The sequence below is a fragment of the Lissotriton helveticus genome, chromosome 9 (assembly GCF_964261635.1).
Source record: "Lissotriton helveticus chromosome 9, aLisHel1.1, whole genome shotgun sequence".
NCBI lineage: Eukaryota > Metazoa > Chordata > Amphibia > Caudata > Salamandridae > Lissotriton > Lissotriton helveticus.
Window position 1 is genome coordinate 445,333,515 of NC_136070.1, and position 22,306 is coordinate 445,355,820.

General features: G+C 47.6%; 1 protein-coding gene across 2 annotated transcripts in view; it reads left to right on the plus strand.

Annotated features, from left to right (window-relative positions):
- The window catches only part of TDRD9 (tudor domain containing 9), a 2,642,469-nt gene extending 2,641,299 nt beyond the window's left edge, over positions 1-1,170 (plus strand). For both annotated transcript variants that reach the window (XM_078660267.1, XM_078660268.1), the window contains one exon: positions 431-1,170. In XM_078660267.1, coding sequence (XP_078516393.1) covers positions 431-532 — 102 coding nt within the window. In that variant the 3' untranslated portion in view covers positions 533-1,170. The remainder of the gene's footprint in view (positions 1-430) is intronic.
- The last annotated feature ends 21,136 nt before the right edge of the window (positions 1,171-22,306 follow it).

Sequence of the window (22,306 nt, forward strand, 5' to 3'; positions counted from 1 at the left end):
TACTCCATTGTGGTTTAACCATTTTATGGGTCTCCAATTAGAATGTGCTTTTGAATTGGTAGACCTAAAATGTTTACCAATTCAAATTGTGCTTGCATCATCCCTGTATCCTTTTTAGTATCCCCTTGCTCACAATAAGTAAAACCTTATGAATGCCTCAATCCACCCAGATTTCACAGTATAATACATTTACAAGGGAAAGACTGTATCCCTGGAAAAATAAATCACAGTTTTGAGGAACCCTACTTGGTACACCTTGAACATGTATCAGACTTCTGGCACAAGGCTCATCCATTCCTAGACATTCAGCCAGGAGAGGTGTTTCGGTTGTAATAGTTTAATAGCCAATTTTATAGAAGGATACGGTTTGCTTTGCATCATAGTGACTTATTTATGGTCTTTTAATTTTCAATTGCTCTTGTTCCTTTAGGTGGACCCCAAGCTGCTCATCGACCAGTCTCCTGTGCATCATAATGTAGGAAAGAACGCATTCCTTTACCAGTTTCACAAACTAGTCATCTTGAACCCTTAAATACCTTTTGATGATTGGACTACTAAGACGTAAGATAGCTGAATGGTTCTGCAGTTTCAAGATTTTCAAGTGTGAACTGAAAACAATCACTTTTGATAAAATAACTTAGCATCTTAATACAAAGCTGTACATTTGTTAAGATACTTCCTTATCTCTCTGCTTTCCCTTTTTGTGTGTACTGCTATGCTGTTACATTTTTACATTGTAAAGATCTGTAAATATGGAAACAATTTACTGAATATGTTTTTAAAAGGACAGACCTGTCTTTTTTGTTTTGGATGCTCTCGTCTAAGAAATGTGTGTTCTTTTGCAGCTTCAAATGGTGTGCAAATAAATGCCATTGTAACTGTTCCAATGTTAATTTTCTGAGTACACCGAAAGGATGCGATTTGCTTTTAATTCTATGTTTAATATTAGACTGAAGTTTGCATGTTGCCTTTTTTTATATCCTCAAAACCTTATTTTGTGTCTGTTTTAAATAACATTTTTTGTTTACTGTGTATTCTTGCTGTCTCGGATACAATTGTTGTGTTGTTTGAGTTTGCATCTAAAGGAAAAAGAGAAGTACAACTGTGTTTAAAATTAAAGTTTAGATTTTAAATATTCCTTGATTGCAAATAAAATCTTTTTTGAAATCACTTGTTTTTCTTATGGTGGCATTTTATATGAAGTACCATAAAAGTAAAGGCAAAAACGAGCCCTTACTTATTACTCACAAATTTCTACATTGACAATAAATCTGAGGCTTGGAAGCCATCTCTGCTTGTCTTCTTGCATTTCTTGTGAGTGGCATTGTTTAAAGGGACACTGCACCTTTTAAGAATTTGCTGTCTGGGTTAGAGACAACTTTAGCTGCTTTCCTCCCAAAGTTAATGTACTGACACAGACAAGAAACACAAAAGGTCCAACCTCCTCTGCCATTAGTAGTCATCAGCGAAAGGCGCCCGGATGCCTTCGGGTAGCTGTGCGCGGTATAAGTCCGTAATTCATTCATTCATTCATTCATCATCCTATATTCATTAGCCTCTGGGATGGAACTGCCATGAATGGCCTATGGAGTTTGGCTTGCATGCAAATGAGGGTCATTTCATTGGATGAGCAGATACATTGGTCTACCTAAAGAGTTATTCTATTGCAGTGCATTGTTTACATGTAAAGTAATGTAAGGTGCTTCAAAACCTTGATCACGCTCATGTTGCACTCGTCAACCTGTCCATTTTTCTCTGGCTGTACTTAGGCAGAATGGGAGCTTGTTTGTCCTGCCACTTTCTATTACTTTTTGTGAGCTGTAGTGGTGGAAGCTGTGGTATATCCAGCGTGTGCCTATATACCTTTGGTGTCATTGGGTGTTATATGCCTGCCGAAAAATTCCTGCGGAACTTGCACCTGGATGCCCCCTCCTGGCTGTACAGTGTGCCATGTGGACTGTGTGACCTGTGCAGTAGCCTAAGGGTCCAGGCCACAAGTACTGTGATAAAGCAGGTTCTCACAGGGATATCTGAAGGAGACAATTAGTTAAGGATTCCTCACCTTAGAATTACCCCCAGGTGTCACAATGGATCAGATAATTTTTTCCTCAGCAGTACTTCTGTGCGTCGATAGGTGGCGTTGGTCGACTCCGCGTTCGTCGTTGGTGTCGTGGTCACCGGAATGACGTTGCAGTATCTACTTAGATGCCGCCCTCGCGTGCTGATGGCAGTTCTTTCTTTTTCTGCACCAGTGAGCACAGATCCGGAGAGAGCAGTTCTTCGAGTCACTTTTTGACTCCGTTTTTTGCGACTTTTGTCGACACCTTTTATTGAGTCGATTGACTCCTGGTGCAAGGGATGTCACATCGTCGGACCTGCTTCAAACCAGGAGTCACAAGTTGATGTCGGTTATGGACCCGCACCTCGTGTGCCTTTGGTGCGTGGAGCGCTGCCACAACCCGAAGTCGTGCTCTGACTGCCGGGCCATGAATCCGAAGCCTTTGCGGGAGTGGTCCCGAAAGCTTCTCAAGGCCTGGCCGTCAGATTCATGCCGTTGAAGGTCGCGGTAGAGAGGGAGGTTGCTGAACCGGTCGCGGAGCCATCACTACCACTCGTCATCGAAGTTTTCACCTTTGGGTAAGTCGAAGCACAAGAAGAAGGCAAAAAAGCATTGTTGCTCTGCGCGTTCTCTCCATCTGCTGGTGGACGCGGAAGGGGGGAGTCCGGCTCCGCCTGCAAAGCCTGCTGGGTCGACTCCGGCCTTCCCTCCCTTTCCGGGACCCGGAGCAGCTTCTGCCCAGCTTCAAAGCTTTTGCAAAGCCTTACACTCTATCTTCGGGCAGCCCGACTCAGCCAGCATGCCCTCGGGCCCTGCGGACTCGGTTGAGGCTCTAGGCCTTTGATGACGGCAGCTTCAGCTCCGGCACTGCAGGGCCCCCAAGGATCCAGGCCTGGATCCGGATCGGTGCCGGTCGACCTCGTTACACCTCCTCCTGCACCGAATCCAGTACCGACACCTCTGAAGCCGGTTGTGTCCCCAGCTGGCGCCAACCTCTCCCTCGATGAGGACACAGCGCTGGACCGATGTCACTCGACATCAGGACCGGCGCCGACCGGTACTTTTGTACCCCGGTTCTCTCCTGCTGTTTCTTACCAGCGTGAGTGCCTCACAGGAGAGGGTGAGGAGGATTGGCAGGGGTCTGCGGAGCCTCTTGCGGACCAGTTGGTGGAACGGGACTGGAGAGAGGAGTTGGGTGAGGCAAATGATCTGAACTCCTCCCCAGACCTTGGCATGCTGTCTCCCCATACCGTGGCTACGGAGGAGGGTGCATCTTATGCCAGTGTTGCATAGGGCAGCCGAGGCCCTAAACCTCGAGCTTCCTATGGTGGCGTCAGTACTAACTTCCTAAGAGAGGTGCTTCAGCCAGCGGCAGACGAGTCCCTGCTGCCGTTCAATGGAGCCCTTACAGACATCCTTTTGGGCACTTGGTCCAAGCCCAACACAGGGGCTTCTGTGGACAGGATGATTGCACAACGCGTCCGCCCGGCCCTGGGCGACCCAGTTTCCCTCTCTTCCCATCCTACCCCTTAGAGCTTGTTAGTCCAAGCCTCCATGTCCAAAGGCCCATTTCCTAATGCACCACCTGATAGGGAATCCAAGAAGATGGACGACCTTGGGAAGAAGATGTTTTCCTCCTCCAGCATGGGGCTGCGGTTGGTGAACTCCGCATGCCTATTGGGCCATTACTCCCACTCGGTGTGGGACACGGTTGCGCAGGTGCTGCCACAGTGCCCGGAGGAGGCCCGGCTCGTGCTCTCCTGTGCTGTTGGCGAAGGGAGAGACGCAGCAAAGTTCATCATCCGGTATGTGCTGGACACCGATGACTCACTGGTAGGACGATCTCCACATCAGTAGCACTGAGACACTTCGCCTGGTTGAGGTCCACTGGTTTTTCAGGCAATGTCCAAGCAATGCTTTTGGACATGCCCTTTGATGGCTGTCACCTGTTTGGCGACAAGGCAAACAGCGTGCTCGAGCGCCTTAAGCATTCTAGGGCTACAGCCAGATCCTTAGGCCTCACTTCCACCTCTCGCCCCAAACAGTCTGCTTTTTGCCTTTTTGTTGCTACAGAGAAGGGTGCCCCACCACGTTCCACCCAGAGCCACAGACCTGCGCAAACTGTCCAGCCTCTGCGCGACCGAGGACGTGGATCTCACCGTCGGGGGGCCAGTGAGTGAGCCAGTGAGCGAGCCAGTCCACCAGCGCTCCCTCTGAAGCAACCTTCAAACCCTCCTAGTCGGACTTTTCAGCCCTATCATTTGCCAGTGGGTGGCAGGATTCGCCATCACCTCCCCTACTGGCTCAACATCACGTCCAACAGGTGGGTTTTGCAGATAGTTCAAAGGTGCTACTCCCTCTCCTTCTAAACTACCCCTCCATCCACGCCACCTCAATTCCAATGCATGTCAGAGGATCACCTGACCCTTCTCCAACAGGAAGTTACAGCTCTCTTGGCCAAGGGAGCCATCAAGTGCGTTCCTGTTCCAGAAGTAGGTCATGGTTGTTATTCCCACTACTTTCTGGTGCCCAAGAAGGACAAGGGCCTGTGTCAACCGCTTCCTCCGGAAGGAGAAGTTCAAGATATTGACTCTGGCTCAAGTCCTGTCTACTCTCAACCCTGGAGACTGGATGGTAGCGTTGGACTTGCAGGGTGCTTATTTTCACATCCCCATCCTGCCGGCCACTGGTGTTACCTGCGGTTCACGGTAGACCATGAGCACTTTCAGTTTACCGTGCTCCCCTTCGGCCTTACCAGCGCCCCTCAGGTGTTCAGGTATGTGATGGCGGTAGTCGCAGTTCATCTGCATAGATCAGGCGTTCCAGTCTTCCCCTATCTTGACGACTGGCTGTTGAAGGCGGGCTTGTCCCAGGCAGTCGTCTCCCACCTCCAGACTACGGCAGACCTGCATTGGCTGGGGTTGACTATCATAGTGCCGAAGTCACACCTGACTCCCTCAAAAGCTCCTTTTCATTGGAGCGGTTCTGGATACAACGCATTTTCGGGTTTATCCTCCCGAGCAGGGAGTCCGGGATATTCGGGCTATGATTTGATCTATGATTTGGGCTATGAATTTGATCCTGACACCCAACTATTGATTAGTTGTGATGTGGAAAGCCTGTATACTAGCCTTCCACACAATGAGACCCTCAACATCATCGAAAACATTCTATTTGAAGATGACTGGGATTACCAAACTCCCAGGAATGTGATCATGGAATGCTGTTCGTTAGCATTAAAAGAGAATTTCTTCGAGTATGACGGCACCCTCTACCTGCAGAAGCACGGGACCAGCATGCGGAGCAGAGCACCTTTGCTCCCAGCATAGCTGGTCTCTACGCGCACAATCTGAAGACCACCAGGATACTCCATCCCGATAATCCCTTCAGACGGAACATAAGAACTTGGAAGAGGTATATCGACGATATCCTCATCATCTGGGATGGGGATGAACGAACATCACAACAGTTCCTGACATGGCTAAATCTACAGGACGATTTCCTTAAATTCACGAGCACCTGTTCCAACAGCAACCTTGTCTTTTTGGATCTCAATATATTTCCCAGAAATGGCCGTCTAATGACCACCACCCATTTCAAAAGTACATAACAAAACTGCTTACTCATGTACCAAAGTTTCCACCCCAAACACCTACGGGACAATTTGCCTTACGGGCAATTCCTCCGCCTGAGGCGGAACTGTACTGAAATTGAGAGTTTTAAGGCTCAATCTAAAGATCTGAGGAGGAAACTGGAAACCCGTGAGTACCCGGAAAAAGTGATTAACCAAGCCTTCAAAAGGGCTCACAACAACTGCAGGGAGAGCCTACTGGAAGTGAAAATACCCAAAGAGGATGAAAGAAGACCAATATGTGTCACCACATACAACACCAGTTCAAACAAAGTCACTAAGATTATAAACAAACATTGGAGAATTCTCAACAGTGGGGGCTTACAGTTAGAAAAACCTATGTTCTCACACAGGAGGGGGAGAAACATACGGGACATTCTTGTACATACCAGACCAAGAACCTTGACCAACAATCCCAGCATGAACAAGAATTTTGTTCAAGGCCACCATCCATGTGGCAAATGTAAGGTCTGTTGTCTCACAAAAAAGAGCACAAAATTGTTTTTCCGTAACGGCACCAGCTGGGAACAAAGATGCTTTACCACCTGCAACAGCAACAACGTTGTGTATCTTATCACATGCCCCTGCCTTCTCGAGTATGTAGAACAATAAGAGGGGTTGGGCCCAAAGGACTGGAACCAGGGAGGACCCGTTTAAACTTAACACCAATAATAACCTGGGTTCCTATATCACTTAGCCTCCATTCATTTATAGGAGAAACACCACACTATTTTCTGTTGGTGGCTGGGTTATTTATTTTACCCGGAATTTCAATTCATTCATCTATAATATAAAGGGCAACTGTTCTCCACAGATTCACACGCAGAATTTATCAACAAACATTTACATATACATACACTTTTTTTTTTTACAAACAGTTAACACTTTGTTCATACAATTAGCAAAAATCAATGCTACATATCAATTCATTTTTTTCATTTCAAAAAATCTTTATTTCGATCACAGATCATAAAAGATGCAACAAAAACATACAATTAAAAACTTATTAAACATAGTGTGATCCAGTATGATAAAATTCATTTAAATGTTGGATAAAACAGTGAGAAAAACCGCTGGAGGAGTCCATTATACCAATCTTTTCATCATTCGAGTTCGGGTAACCCACAATGCAGTTAAAAATTTTGAAAGTGCAAAAACTACATAAGGGGAGAGGTCAGATTTTAGAACTCTATAAGCAGTTTGGAAAGATCTAAATCCCAGGTTCCTGAGCATCGGAACTAGCCAATATTTTCTGCTTCGCTCATAACCCTTGCAGAAGAAGACCACGTGCATGTCGTCCTCCTTCGGGTGGGCACACATTGGGCAAGATGGCACGGTGAAGCACGCTGTCCAGGACGCTGTAAACGAGGCTAGAGGAAGACATCCGTAGCGCCATTGTAAGAACAATTTCCTTGTTAATGCAGGGGAAATATTGTCCAGTGTTTTTTCGAGAGAGTAGGTGTCTTTTATTTTCAGGAATGATTTTGTCAGGGACCCCTCACGGGAGTTGCTGGTGGGTCTGGTGAGCATCATGTCGTTGTAGGCACTCGCAAGTACCTTCTTTGATATCTTCGTACATGAATTAATAGGATCTGTCCATAGTTCTGGGAACCCCATTTCCTCGAACCTTCCCTTGACATAGGTCAACCAAGGAATCTTCTTTATGTTCCCTAGTTCCAGGAATTCCTGTAGTTCCTCTCTATAAGTTACAAGATCTGGGCTGGACCACAAACGCCTCCAAAATTTTAGGGGTTTGAGTCCCAACTCCTCTGTTATGGGTTTAATACCCAGATCTAATCTGAGTGGAAGTAGTGGGGTACTCTGGGGAAGGGCAGCTACCTGTCTCAAAAATTTGTTCTCCGTGGCCTGTAACTTCGGATGTTGAATGTAGCCCCACAGCTCGCCCCCGTAAGTAACCCCTGCCCTCGCTTGTGTTTTGTATATATGAATAATTGGGGTAAGTGGTCGATAGCTTGATTTGTTTGCCAGGCGCAAAGTGCCACCCGCCAACTGTGCCAGTTTGATGGTCACTTTGGCCTGGTGGGATGACCAAGTTAAATGTTCATTTATAGTAATGCCCAAGTATTCAATATTGTGGACCCGTTCTAGTTGGACCATTCCTAGCTTTGGAGGGGCTCTATTTCGGGAGTTAGGATTTAAAATCATGAATTTAGTTTTTTGGGGATTAACTTCCAATCCCCGCTCAGAGCAGAAGTCTAGGAAGCCATCCAGAATGCGTTGGATCCCCATCGGGGATTTAGACAGCAACAGGGTGTCGTCCGCAAACATAATTGCAGGCACCCTGTTGCCAGTCAACTTTGGGGCATCAGAGTTAGCAATCCTGTTGAGGTGGGCAACTACCCCGTTCACAAAGATACAAAACAGGGTAGGTGCGAGCACACAACCCTGTCTTACACCTCTGCGAACGGGGAACCTTTCGGTTAGTTTGCCACCTTTGCCACACCTAACGCGGGCGTAATTGTTGGAATGGAGTCTCATCAGGATTGCCAAAATGTCCTCTGGGACTTTCAGCTCTTTCATGACGCTCCACAGCCTTGCTCTAGGAACCAAATCGAAGGCGGCACGTAGGTCTACAAAGATGGTATATAGACTGCCGCCCTCGATTACCGCTGTTCTCCAATAGAGCAGTTGTAGCCTGAATATTTGGTCTGTAGTAGATACACCCTCCCGAAATCCTGCCTGGTATGGGGACAGGATATCCGTTTCATGAATCCACACCTGCAAACGATTTAAGATCAGTCTGCCAAAGAGTTTTTGGGATATATCTATCAGACTGATAGGACGATAGTTGGATGGGAGCAGAGGGGATCCCTTTTTATAAATTGGGACTACCTCTGCTCCCATCCAAGTATCGGGCACAGTCATTCCCCCCTGGATAGCATTAAATATAAGTGTGAGGTACGGTGCCCAAATCCCTGGTTCCTGTTTAAACAGGTCCCCCGGGACCCCGTCCAATCCCGGTGCTTTTCCAGCAGCTAGGCCTTTGATGGCCTCCCTCACTTCTTTTTCAGTGAATGAGGCCCCCGAAGGGGTAGGTCTAATCAAAAATCTCTCGCTACTAGGATCCCCACCACCCTCTGCATACAGCGCTTCAAAGTGGGCCTGCCATACTGAGGGGGCTATATTGGGCTCTAATGCTGGAGATAACTCCGTCGTGCCATTCGCTACTACCCGCCAGAATTTGCGTGAATCTCTGGTTGATAGTGCTTTCGTGAGGTTCTCCCAATAATCGTGGTCCCATTCCGCCTTGGCGTTCACTAGAAGGGACTTGTACTTATTTCTCCTATCCCAAATTTCTTCCCTGCTAAGGCGTCCCTTAATGGCAGATAACAAATGGGCCTTAGCCTTCCTACACGTGGCATTATACCACGAGGTCTTTGGCTTATAGCCCTTCCTTTTCGTAGAGGATGTGAACAAGTCTTGTTCAAGGGAGTCTGTAATGTTTTTATGTATTATTGATAGTTCTCCTCTAGTTACTTCATCTAGGTCTTTGGTGCCTAGGTCGAAGGCACACTCTAAAAATGGAATTAGCCTTTCATAGAGGCAGGGTATTTTGTCTATACTACTAGCCAGCTTCTCCCACTTGACTTTCCTACGATTATTTTCAAGTAGGAGGCCAGACTTGTCACTACCAGATCCCTGTAATAGGTCCTGGTTCCTAGGGAGGGAATAAGTCAATTCCAGTGAATTATGGTCACTGTCCGTTCTTGGGCATACTTTAAAGTCTATTATTGCTGGCCACATGAAGGTTTTGACCATAATGTAATCTAGTCGGGATTCACTACCGGGTTTGTTGTAAGTCGGATTACTTGGTATGTCCGAATTACAGCGCCCATTACATGCCCTGAGAGCAAGATTAAGAGTAAGGGCATTTATTTGTAGGGCCAGGGGAGTCCAAACCTTTGGAGGTGGTGCCGCCGACTCAGGTATCAGCCAGCTGGAGTCTTCAACTAGGGACGGACCATCGCGTAGTCCGGGCAGAGGTTCATAGTGAGAGTTGAAATCGCCCCCAACTAGACAGGGGAGATCACACGGGATGCCCTCTAGAAACCTAGCTAACTCATCTATAGTGGGCGACTCGTTATGCATTTTGGTCGGCCTAGAGTAGATATTAATAACTAGAAGCTTCAATGCGTCAGGCCACTCTAATAGGACGGCCAACAGATCGTCGGAAGCGGTCTCCAAAGCGGAGGCTTGGCAGCCTAGATCCGTTGCTATCCCTATCATTAATCCCCCAGATGGTCTCCCCTTTCCCTCCCACTTGGCTGTTTTGGTGAAAGAAGCAAAGCCAGGTAGGTCTACTGCTTCTCGCGCCCAGGTTTCCTGTAAGAGTATTAAGTTTTTGGAACTAACATAAAAGCCCCACTCTGGGCAGTCTAATTTACTGGAGAGCCCAGCCACATTCCATGAAATTACAGTTATATGTGGTACTTGAGCGCGAGACGGGCTCGCAGCCATATCATTGGGTTCCTGATGGGCCGTATAAGTTGGAGAGGGATGTGTGGAGCCCAGTGGGCTGGTAACAATTGGTGGGGAAGGATTTGTCATGGCTGGCGTCTGGATCGGTTCGTCTAAGCTTGTTGTCAATGTATCCTTCATCCTATGAAATGAATTTAGGGGTGAAGGGCTCCGTTGGTGGGGAATAATCTTGAGGGGAGATAAGTCTCCAGACCTCCCGAGTCAATCCACCTCCTCCAGGCAGCCGAACCTGTTGGAAGTGGAGACCCCTTGCCACCAATTAAGTTGATTTTGTCCAACAAAACTATGTGTCAATCGACTAGGGTTTCTGACAGTGGACCATGACCCCTCACTCACTAGTTGTTGTCTAGGAGGATAGAAAAAGGTGAGAGGCCTCACCACTATTGTGGAATTGGCCTCAAAAGATGGCCCTGCACATAGACACTGGGCTGTGTGGGGATCAGAAAATGATACCACCACACAGTCGCCGGCTATGGACTTGTGCGTACGACCAATCCAAGGAACTCTCCGAACCATAAGTATATTACTTCTTTGATGGTCGGGGAGTTGTTTATTGGAATTAAGCCAGTGGATGACTTTATTTTTTAGAGAGAAATCATTCTCCTGTGATTGTTGATCCAACTCTGGAACACCGGCTAGAATAATGACGTACGACCCTGCTTCTGGCGGGAGGTCAATAAACCCTCCGCGGAAGTTATGACGACTAGCCTGACGTGTGGGGTTATACACCAAGGGTGGCGGTTAACTGGTGCCCTGGAGACTGTGTTCGACCTGTGTGCTGGTTTCTGCGGGTAGAAGGGTTTGAGTACTGCTGGGCTCGGGGTAGGTACAGTAGTATTTACAATAGTGGTGCGGGGTTTTGGAATAGGTTTAGGTAGGGTCACAGGGATGCTTTGGACTGATTGTGAAAGAGATTGAACGGATTCTGTTTCTTTGGGCTGGGGAGTGGGTTCAGTTACACGTGTGAGCTTAGCATCCATTTCCTTAAGACTCAAGCTGGCTAGAGTGACTATGGTCCTATCCATTTCAAGGAGGTTATTCTCTATGCGAGAAAGCCTCAATTCCAGGGGGGAAAGTAGCTGCTTTAACGTACCCCAGACTAGTTGGAGGAATTCGCTATCACCCTCCCTGTCATGCACGGGTCCGCTCACCCGACCATCCAAAATGTTTATACTGTTCTGACTAGGAGGGATGCTAAGAATATCATCTTCGACCAGGCTAGGTATTTCCGGAATAACTTCCCCATTAAGAACACTGTGAGTCGGTTTGGGGTTAACATCTTTCATCCCAGGGGAACCCATGGCCCTTCTATTATTAAAAAACTTTAACCTTGCTATTCTGGCTTTTTTCCTAGCGTGTATAGTTCTCGCCAGACATTTCTTTTTATATGCTGCGGCTTTCTTAGCACTACAATAGCTGGCAGCTTGACTTATTTTGGGAGGGGGAAAGGAACCCGCGATACTAAATAGAGGGGCAGGGCCAGTACTCTGTAGCACTGGATCAGGTTGGGAAATTGGAGGGGAATGTACAGGAATAGTAGAGGGAGCAGGATGCATAACTGCCGTTGTTATCAGAGGCCGTGGGGCAGCAGAACGATCAGGGGTACGGGCAGATGCAATGTTCCCCAGGGAAGATTTTTTGGAGCTAGCAATATGCGCCGACAGCCTACGTGCAGCGTCAAGTTCCAAAGAGACCTTGTGCTGCATTTTGCTGATTTCCTCGTCAATCGCCAAATTGGTTTTGACTAGGAAATCATCTATGGATCTATTAGAGTTGTTAGCCGCCATGAGGGTTTTGCTCCGGCTACCCCGTGAACACATATTACAGAGTACAAGTCAATAAATAAATATGCACACAACAATAAAACTGTAGGATGTGACAATAAGACTAGGATCAAGAAAGGGGGGTGGCCCAGCCCAGCCCTCTTAGTCCTCGAACGGCCTCAAACGGCCCAGTCTTTGCCCTGTCTTCGCCCCGGCGCTGCGTCCCGCGCTGCGGGAGTGTTGGGCCGAGATATAATGGGCGTGATAGGCGGGGGGCGGGCCGGCGGGGAGAGCGGACCGGATGGTCAGTCCGTGGTCTTCGCAGGGACTCCTGGATGTTGGAGTCCCTGCACACTCGCAGCCCACGCCTTACCTCGCGCCCCTGCCTCCGCCTCCAGTGACCAGGTGATGTAGATTAGAAACGCATTCCTGTGCGCAGCGGCTCCCGCGAAGCGGGAGCGGCAAGCCGTGAGGGCGGAACTGCCCTTGGATTCCTTGAGAAATGAGGTAAGCCTCTGCCTGTCCGTTTCAGCGTCCCAGGGAATAGCAGGGGAAAGCGCCTTTTACACTCACAGGTGGGCGGGGGGCGGGCCGGCGGGGAGAGCGGACCGGATGGTCAGTCCGTGGTCTTCGCAGGGACTCCTGGATGTTGGAGTCCCTGCACACTCGCAGCCCACGCCTTACCTCGCGCCCCTGCCTCCGCCTCCAGTGACCAGGTGCTGTAGATTAGAAACGCACTCCTGTGCGCAGCGGCTCCCGCGAAGCGGGAGCGGCAAGCCGTGAGGGCGGAACTGCCCTTGGATTCCTTGAGAAATGAGGTAAGCCTCTGCCTGTCCGTTTCAGCGTCCCAGGGAATAGCAGGGGAAAGCGCCTTTTACACTCACAGGTGGGCGGGGGGCGGGCCGGCGGGGAGAGCGGACCGGATGGTCAGTCCGTGGTCTTCGCAGGGACTCCTGGATGTTGGAGTCCCTGCACACTCGCAGCCCACGCCTTACCTCGCGCCCCTGCCTCCGCCTCCAGTGACCAGGTGCTGTAGATTAGAAACGCACTCCTGTGCGCAGCGGCTCCCGCGAAGCGGGAGCGGCAAGCCGTGAGGGCGGAACTGCCCTTGGATTCCTTGAGAAATGAGGTAAGCCTCTGCCTGTCCGTTTCAGCGTCCCCAAATATCAATTCAAAACATTCAAAATTACGATAAGACGATGTGGAATAAAGAATTGTTTTCCGCAAGGCAAAATCAATTGGACTACAGGTCTAAATATGTTTAGACATTCACAATTACGATAAAACAATGTGGAATAAAGAATTGTTTTCCGCAAGACAAAATCAATTGGACTGCAGGTCTATAAGTTTAGACATTCCTAGTGCAACTCAGCAGTATTCTCGCTGTGCCTATTACATACAACTCAGCGGTATTCTCGCTGTGCCGACGCGTTTCGAGACACACTTATGCTTTAGTGTGCTCTCATCAGGGCATCTTATTTATCCACATTTCAGTGCATCTGCCTATGTGGTAAAGCGTTATTTAACTGAGGGTTCTGGACCGCTGTATCCGGATTTTATAAGCAAAGAGTCTGTATTTTCATTATGCCAGAATCAGGGCAAAACTCTTTTATTCTTCCTTCTCGTTGTTTCCTTCAGGCGTCTGTTTATTCTCCCGCCTGTTGCAGTGGGACTCGATTAATCTGACTGCTTTTTTTCCAAATTCCGGTCGACGTGTCCAAACTTCCTTCTCTCACTATCTCGGACGCGTAACGTGAATCAGCCTCGAGTATGTAGGCATGACCAGCAGGGCGATAAAAACCAGAATAGGGGAACACAAAAGCACCATCGAATGCCGCAGAGCCAGCACAAAACTAACGACCCATTTTCTGGAAAAAGACCATAAACCGGAAGACATCTGTTGGACCATAATCGAACAAGTGACAAGGGAAGAACACCTCCTGGAGAAAGAACAAAGGTGGGTGTTCCGCTTGGACACTAATAATACCGGTCTGAACGATGCAATGCCATGGGGACAACTGTGATAAAACTTTCCATCCTTACACACCACTTGTCTAAAAAGGAGGAGGAGAATATAGACTATCCAACACTCCTCTTGCCCCTACAAAACTCTATTCCAGCTCCAGAGTGGGGGTTATGATCAATCATGCATCATTGCTGTATGGCAGTACTAACATTGACATTTCCCTGGGAAACATGTATCATCTGATATAAATGTAGAATATCACACGACGGCCATACCATTAATGTCCGATCATAATGACAAGCTCCCTCAGTTTCCTTAATTTTTGCTTTAATACTGAATGGCCAATAATTGAAAACTCAGCAGTAGAGATCTTTTTTCAACAGATCTCTAGTATTCTCGACCTGAAAAAAGACTTGACAACTCTGCCTTTTTCCACCTACACGGCCACAGCGAGCGGCCATTTTGGTTAGCTCTCTAGCCCGTAAGCCCATCCACCACATCATGCGACGAATGGGACACCCCTTCTGATATTTCACTTTTTATTTTATTTTATTTGAGTCAAGTCTTATTGTAGATTAATTTAGGTACCTATTTTCCCACCGAACCGGACAATGAAATAGAAGAAATACTAAAGCACTGGATGCATCCTCACGATCGTGTCACTATGGGCGGCCATTTTTCGAAACGCTCTAGTCTTCCGGCAGCACCCTGGATGACACTGCTTGTTCTCCATTAATTTTTTCAAACATAAAAAGTGGGCTCAGGCAGCCACTCGGGATGCCACGGAGCTGCCGAGGGGTAGAATTTACGCCACAATATCACGAGCGGCCACGTAAGTAAGACCCCGACCATGGGTCGGAAAAAGCTGGTCAACACGCTATTTCTGGGCTCTGCTTTCTGGCAAGCACGTTTTTGAGACTTTACCACATTTGTCTCATTACAGTAGACCGCAAGATATTGATCCCCGGGATGCAGTCTTATGGGGCACACTACATATGAAAGAACTGTATGTATTTAATACACGTCACGTGCGTGTATTTGTGATATTTGTGCAAGTCACTTTTTTCTTTCTTTAAAAACGAACATTCTCTTTTAACAATGTCGAGTCTCGTTAGTTTCAACATGGAATCCTTCTAAGCAGTTCTTCCCTCTGTGTGGGATCACTGCAGTACGTGTGTGTGTGTGATGTGTGAGGTCCGTACGCTTTTGCGAGTGTGAGACTTTGGAGGGTCATTATACCCACTATATCAGGGCTGGGAGAAAAATATATCACCAATCCCTTGAGAAAAATATATCACCATTCCCTCGATGACTAGCTGCCTTACCAGTCATCATAGCTATTCCTAAGTATGGATACAATGCCACAACTGTGCTTCACGCAAAGACCGCAATATGAGAACTATGTGTTGTCTTTTTGTGCATTTACAATTCTGTGTTTTCTTTTCCCTTTTTTCCTTTTCAGGGACCACAACAAGTCACCTGACGGCTGCTGACCTTGCACTCGTCGACCGGCATAGAACAGCTCGTGGACTGCTCCTGCATCGTCAGCTGGTCTCCACAGCTGCTGCTTCAACCTCACTGTGCTACAGTAAGGGCTAGTATTGTGCTCCTGTGCCTCTTGGTCACCTCCAGGTGGTTTGGACTCTGTCCCCACTGCTTTCCTCTCATCTGTATACCACATCCTAGTTCTGCCAGCCTGGTCCACAAAACTCTGTAGCTGCTGATTCGCCATGATCCTCCATTGTGTTGAGTGATTCCAACACCACTTCACCCCTATGCACCTGGGATCCCTGGTGTAGGTATCCTGGGATTCCATGGGTAGGGCGGCTCTCTAATCTTCCTTGATCCAAGTGGTTCCTTCGGGGTTCTTTGAGAATGGTTCCACGACCAGTAAAAATCCAACCGCAACTTACCTTGAGTTATCTTATGGATTTTCGACCTGGTGTAACCACTCTGCACCCTGTTGCCTTGGGGTACTTTACAACTCATCTTGGGTGGTTTCATGCTTCCCCCTGGGGTCTACAATCCTTGGGTATTAGTCCTGTTTTGATAACCATTTCACATTCCTCTCTTTTAGTATATGGTTCAGCCTACCCCTCTCACCGGGCCAGTGTATTTTCCTATGCTACTTACCTGTTTCTAAATTATTTCTTATGTGAGTTTGATCTCTCCAGATAGGAGATATACCAAATTAACGTCTAGTGTGTACTAATAAATACAAAGTATTTTTTTACTGGTGTGGTGTTTTTTTTTCTCGTGTGTAAGCTTGCTTAATTACTGACAATATGGTAAATGCACCCACTTTACATCCTCCTGAATAAGCCTTTGCTGCTCACTATGGCTATCACTTGAGAGCTTTGGTATACAGTGTGAGAAGTTGGCCTGATATATGATGTTCACTAGTTCTAGTGATCACCTTGTATCAGTCCAAACAACCCTTATGGTGATTGGTTGCAAGTCAACCTTATAGACCAGCTATCCTAATGGTAGCATGGACAAAGCAGTCTTAGGCTAAACTCTTTAGTTTATCCAGTATTAGGGTATCTTTCATAGATTCACATGCCTGAATCATTCCCCGTCGTCGAGGCGGGAGTCCCACAGTAAATTATATATATAATAGCAGTGCCTAAAAATTTCTTGTAGTAGGCTGGAAAAGCCCAAAGGCCTAACTAGGCCTCAAAACTTAGCAGCCTATCTACATCATTATGTAAAAAGACCTGAAATAGCAGCCTTAGCCAATCAGCTGTCCTCACCCTCTAGAACCTTCCCAGCTCAGGCAGTTCTCCTCAGATTTTCACCGCACTTCGTGTGTAAGGGAGTCTCCCTGAGTGCCTACTCAGTTTTTTGATCTTTATTCCTTAAAATGTCTGAAAAGAAGGCTCTTTTCAAAGCTTGTGGGACCTGCTTCAAGAAGAGAGTCCATGTGGATGACCAGCACTCGGACTGTATTTATTGCCTGCACCCTTCACATGTTGTGAAGGACTGTCGAATTTGCCGTACCTTCCCTCAGAAAACTATCAGGGATAGGGAGGCAAGGGTTCTTTTGTGGTTGAAGTCTTCTTCCACTGATGATGAGGACAAAGCCTCTACTTCCAGCAAGAGAGCTAGGTCCAAAGAAAGTGCTTCTCCTGAGAGAAAGAAAAAACTAAAAACCTCTCAGAAAGCTTCAGAACCCTCTAAGAGTGCATTGGCTTCTTCAACTGCAAGTACAACCCAGGCTAAGACTATTTCTCTGGTGTCTGTACCTACTACTACTTGGACTTCTACCTCCTCTTCTACTTCTATGGTTACCACTTCAGCTATTACGTCACCTTTGATGTCTGTTCCACCATTACTGACTAAAACCAAGTTACCGTCGTCAAAATCCTTCTCAACGACGGCTCCGTCGACTAAATCTACTGCTCCGTCGACGACAACAAGGCCGTCGTCGACGAAGACATTGTCACCAAAGGACTCGTCGTCGACGTCACCATCGACGGCCTCGTCGACTAAAGACTCGTCGACGAAGACATCATCGACGGTCTCGTCGACGAAGAACTCGTCGACGAAGACACCAGCGGCGGACCCGTCGACGAAGGCCTCGTCGACGAAGACACCATCGACAGTCCCGCGACGAAGGCCTCGTCGACGAAGACACCATTGACGGTCCCGACGACGAAGGACTCGTCGACGAAGACCCCATCGACGGTCCCGACGACGAGGGACCCGTCGACGAAGACATCATCGACGGTCCCGACGACGAGGGACTCGTCGACGAAGATACCATCGACGGCCCCGACGACGAGGGGTTCGTCGACGAAGATACCATTGACGACCTCGTCGACGGCAAGATCTTTTTCATTGACAGGACCGTCGACGGAGATTCCGGTTACCGGGGCTTCCGCACTGACATCTGCTCATCGGATGCACGGTTCCCCTCCAGCAAAGATACAATTCACTCATTTTCAGATGAAAACGTATCAAAGGCAGGATTATTGACATATTTCTCCACTCTTGCCATCGCACATTTTGGAGACATACATGCAAGAGGACTCGGATGAAGGGGAAGAGGATGATGGTCCTTTTGGGATTGCCCGTCACCCTTCTCAATTAAATATTAAATATCAGGAGGATGATGAAGAGGAAGTTCAAGAACAATATATACATGACGTTTATTCCACGCCATATCAGTCACCTCATACTAGACCTCCTCGGTCTGAGGACACGACACATTTACCAACTTCCTTAATACAGGATTTGCAGGCTATGTTGGCAAATTATCGCCAGAGATTTCCATCCAATCAAGGTGCGCCCGCTGGGTCACCTGTTTCAGTTCCTGTGCCAAGACCTCCGTCGCCAAGAGCTTCATTGTCGCCACAGCAAAATACTGCTCCACTTCCTCAAATTGTAGACAGTTCTTCCAATGATGATGAAGAAAGCAGGGAAGAGGGAGAGTTACCGGATAAAACACCTGTGGATCCTTGGGAGGATTATGTCATCCCTATGCCTTCTCCACCTCCTCCCCGCCCTTCAGATTCTCCACCTGAAGATATTGGTGGTTTCCACAATATTATGCAGAGAGCTGCTAATCGATTTGAGTTAGCTGTCACAGTTGAACAGTCGGACTGCTTTCTACATGACTTTAAAGAGGGATATCGGAGAGTGGTCAGGGCCATACCTATTATTGATTATATATGGAAGGAAGGCCTCAACATAATGAAAACTCCAGCTTCCATTCCTGCAGTCTTGCCAAGGATAGACAAAAAGTATCGAGCACCAGCTGATACTCCTGCTTGTTTAATAGGTCATCCTCGACCTGATTCGGTCATATCTCAGGCTGCGCAGCAGAAATCCAAAAATCCTTCTGCTCCCATTTCAACGCCACCTGACAAGGAGGGAAGAAGGCTTGATGCAATTGGAAAGAAGGTTTCGGCAAATGCAGCAGCTTCCATTAAGGCGGCTAATTCATTAGCTATTCTGGCTCGTTATGATAGACAAATGTGGTCTGAGCTCACGGAATGTCTTGAAATGATCCCGGAGGATCAGCAGATGGAGGTGCGCAGAATAGTACAAGAGGGTGAAAGGGCGGCCTCAGAAATTATTGATTGCGCCCTAGACATTTCTAACACCAACTTTAGACAATTGGCTGGAGCAGCTGTGCTTCGGCGTCAAGGTTGGCTCAAGGCTACCACTTTCAGACCTGAGGTCCAAACCAAAATCTTGGACATGTCATTCGATGGTGAGTCATTGTTTGGGAAGCACATTGATGACGCTTTACTGGCCATTAAAACTGATACCGATACAGCAAAATCTCTTGGAACCCTGCAATACAAGAGGGGGTCCTTTAGAGGAGCAAGAGGCCATGGTTACTCATCCAGAGGCAATTATTCCAACCAACAAAATCGTCAGTACCAATCTAACTACAACAAGCCCTACTACCAATCTTCTTACAGGCAGCCTGCCTCTGGTTCTTTCTCTCGGCAAGGAGGGAAACGACGCTCAGGCAATCAAGGGCGAGATTCCAACAAGCGCCAATGAGCTTTGCCGGATGTCAGCCACTCACCTTTCCCTTCCCGTGGGCGCCAAGATTTCCGTCTTTTACCACCAATGGCAGAAGATAACTTCAGATCAGTGGGTCCTGGATTTGGTCAGCAAAGGACACACTTTGGAGTTTTTGCAGAAGCCTCCAACAACGCCGCCCAGGGGTCCCCCTCCCCCTCGTCTTCACTTACTCTTCAAAGAAGCCTTAAAGATGCAACACAAGAATGCGATAGAACGAGTACCTCCTTCTCAAAAAGGGATGGGGTTTTATTCTCGCTTCTTCCTCGTGGAGAAAAATTCTGAAGAGTGGCGTCCAATATTGGATCTGCGCAAACTCAACAAATATCTAAAGAAACAGAGTTTCCGCATGGTAACGTTGAAGGACATTCTGAATTGTCTCAACGAAGGGGACTTTCTGGCTTCTCTGGATCTACAAGACGCCTATTTCCACATCCCTATTCGCCCGAACCACCGCAAATTCCTAAGGTTTCAAGTGGCCGGCGTCCATTTCCAGTTCAAAGTGCTTCCATTCGGCCTAAAATCGGCCCCCAGAATCTTTACCAAATGCCTGGCTCCAGTGGCTGCAATGTTGAGGTCCCAGGGAATGCAGGTTTTCCCATACCTCGACGACTGGCTGTTAAAAGGTCCAACCAGAAACTTGACAAGGGAAGCGGTCAGCAGAACGCTTTCTCTTTTCTCGAATCTAGGACTGACCCTCAATTCAAAGAAATCTCAGCTCCAACCTCGTCAACAATTGACTTTTCTGGGTGCAATCTTGGACACATGCCAGTGCAAAGCATACCTGACACAGGAGCGACAAAACAAACTCGTAAAATTAGCAAAACAGATATCCGCAAGAAAGTCACTTTCAGTTCGGATATATGCTTCCCTTCTAGGGATGTGTTCATCTGCGATCAACCTCATTCCTATGGCGAGACTCAGAATGAGACCGTTGCAAGAAGAGTTACTTCGTCAGTGGAAGCAGGTCGAGGGATCATTCGACGACCGCATCAAAGTCACTGTCAAAATGAAACATGCTCTTCTCTGGTGGTCAAAGGCACACAACTTGTCGCCGGGCCTCACCTTTCTCCAAGAAATTCCGGAGTTCACCCTGACTACGGATGCGTCCATGGAAGGTTGGGGAGGTCACCTTCAGGACCTTCGGATCCAGGGAAGATGGTCTCGTCAGTACCAACAGATGCACATCAACATCTTGGAACTAAGGGCCATTTTTCTTTCCCTACAAGCCTTTCTGCCAAGGATTGTGAATTCGTCCGTGCTGGTGCGTACGGACAATACCACCAGCATGTTCTACATAAACAAACAGGGAGGAACAAAATCTCTTACCCTGTCACTGCAAGCTCAGGAGATGTGGGAGTGGGCCCTGAGTCACGGCATATCCCTCAGGGCAGAGCATGTACAAGGAGTTCGCAACTCTCTAGCAGACAGTCTCAGCAGAACGTTCGTGGGCTGTCACGAATGGGAACTCGAGCAACGTCAAGTAGAGAAAATCTTTCGGCTCTGGGGGAAGCCGACGCTGGATTTGTTTGCCACGCAGCAAAACAGCAAGTGCCTGTTTTATGCCAGCAGATTCCCAGGACGGGGGTCAAGAGGAAATGCCCTCCTGATGAGATGGACCGGAATGTTTGCGTACGCATATCCTCCGATTCCGCTCATTCCGAGGGTGCTGCAAAAGATGAAGAGGGAACACTGCACTCTCATCCTCATTGCTCCACGTTGGCCAAGGCAATTTTGGTTTCAGGAGCTCCTTCTACTATCTCAACAACCTCCGTTTCGTCTCAGACCGACAGTGTCGATGCTGACAAGGGAGGGAGGTCAAATCCATCATCCAGATCCTCAATCGCTGCACTTGCACGCTTGGCTCCTGACTTCCCAGAGTTCAAGGACCTAAACATCTCCTCGGACTGCAGGGAGATATTGTCGCAAGCACGTGCGCAGAGTACCATCAAAACATATCGTTTCAAGTGGAAGAGGTTCTGTTCATGGTGTGGAGATAATGAGGTTCATCCACTTCAGGCTCCTCCTGAAGCCATCCTTCCATACCTACTGTCATTGGCTAAGGCAGGTCTAGCCTTTTCTTCTATTAAAGTGCATCTGGCAGCAATATCCAGATTCAGGAAGAGTTCCAACAAACCATCCTTATGTTCATCCTCTTTGATCAAACAATTCCTTAAAGGGCTATTCCGGGTTTTTCCTCCAGTTCGTCCTCCTCCTCCGGAGTGGGATCTTAATGTTGTTCTTTCCCAACTTCTAAAAAGGCATTTTGAACCGATCCATAAAGCGGAACTAAAGTTTCTGACTTGGAAAGTAGCAATCTTGTTGGCTCTTACTTCTGCTCGCAGAGTTAGTGAAATACAGGCCTTCACTATTACTCACCCCTTTCTGCAATTCTCTAAGGACTTTGTTACGCTTAGAACCAATCCAAAATTCATTCCTAAAGTACCAACTCAATTCCACATTAATCAACCGGTCAAACTCAGAACCTTTTTCCCGGATCCAAAAACTCCTGCAGAGAGGGTTTTACATTCTCTGGATGTGAAAAGGTGTCTGAAGTTTTATCTTCAGAAGACAAAGGACATCCGTAAATCTACACAACTTTTTGTTGCCTATGGGAGAACCACCTTCGGTCAAGCTGTCACAAAAGCAACTATTGCCAGGTGGTTGTCTTCTACAATTACCTTCTGTCATGACAAGGCCAACAGACCTTTATCAAGAAAGATCAAAGCTCATTCCACAAGAACGGTGTCGGCATCTACGGCCCTTTTCGCTGGAGTGACGCTGGAGAACATTTGCCGTGCTGCTACTTGGAAAAGTGTCCACACTTTTACCGAACATTACTGTCTGCA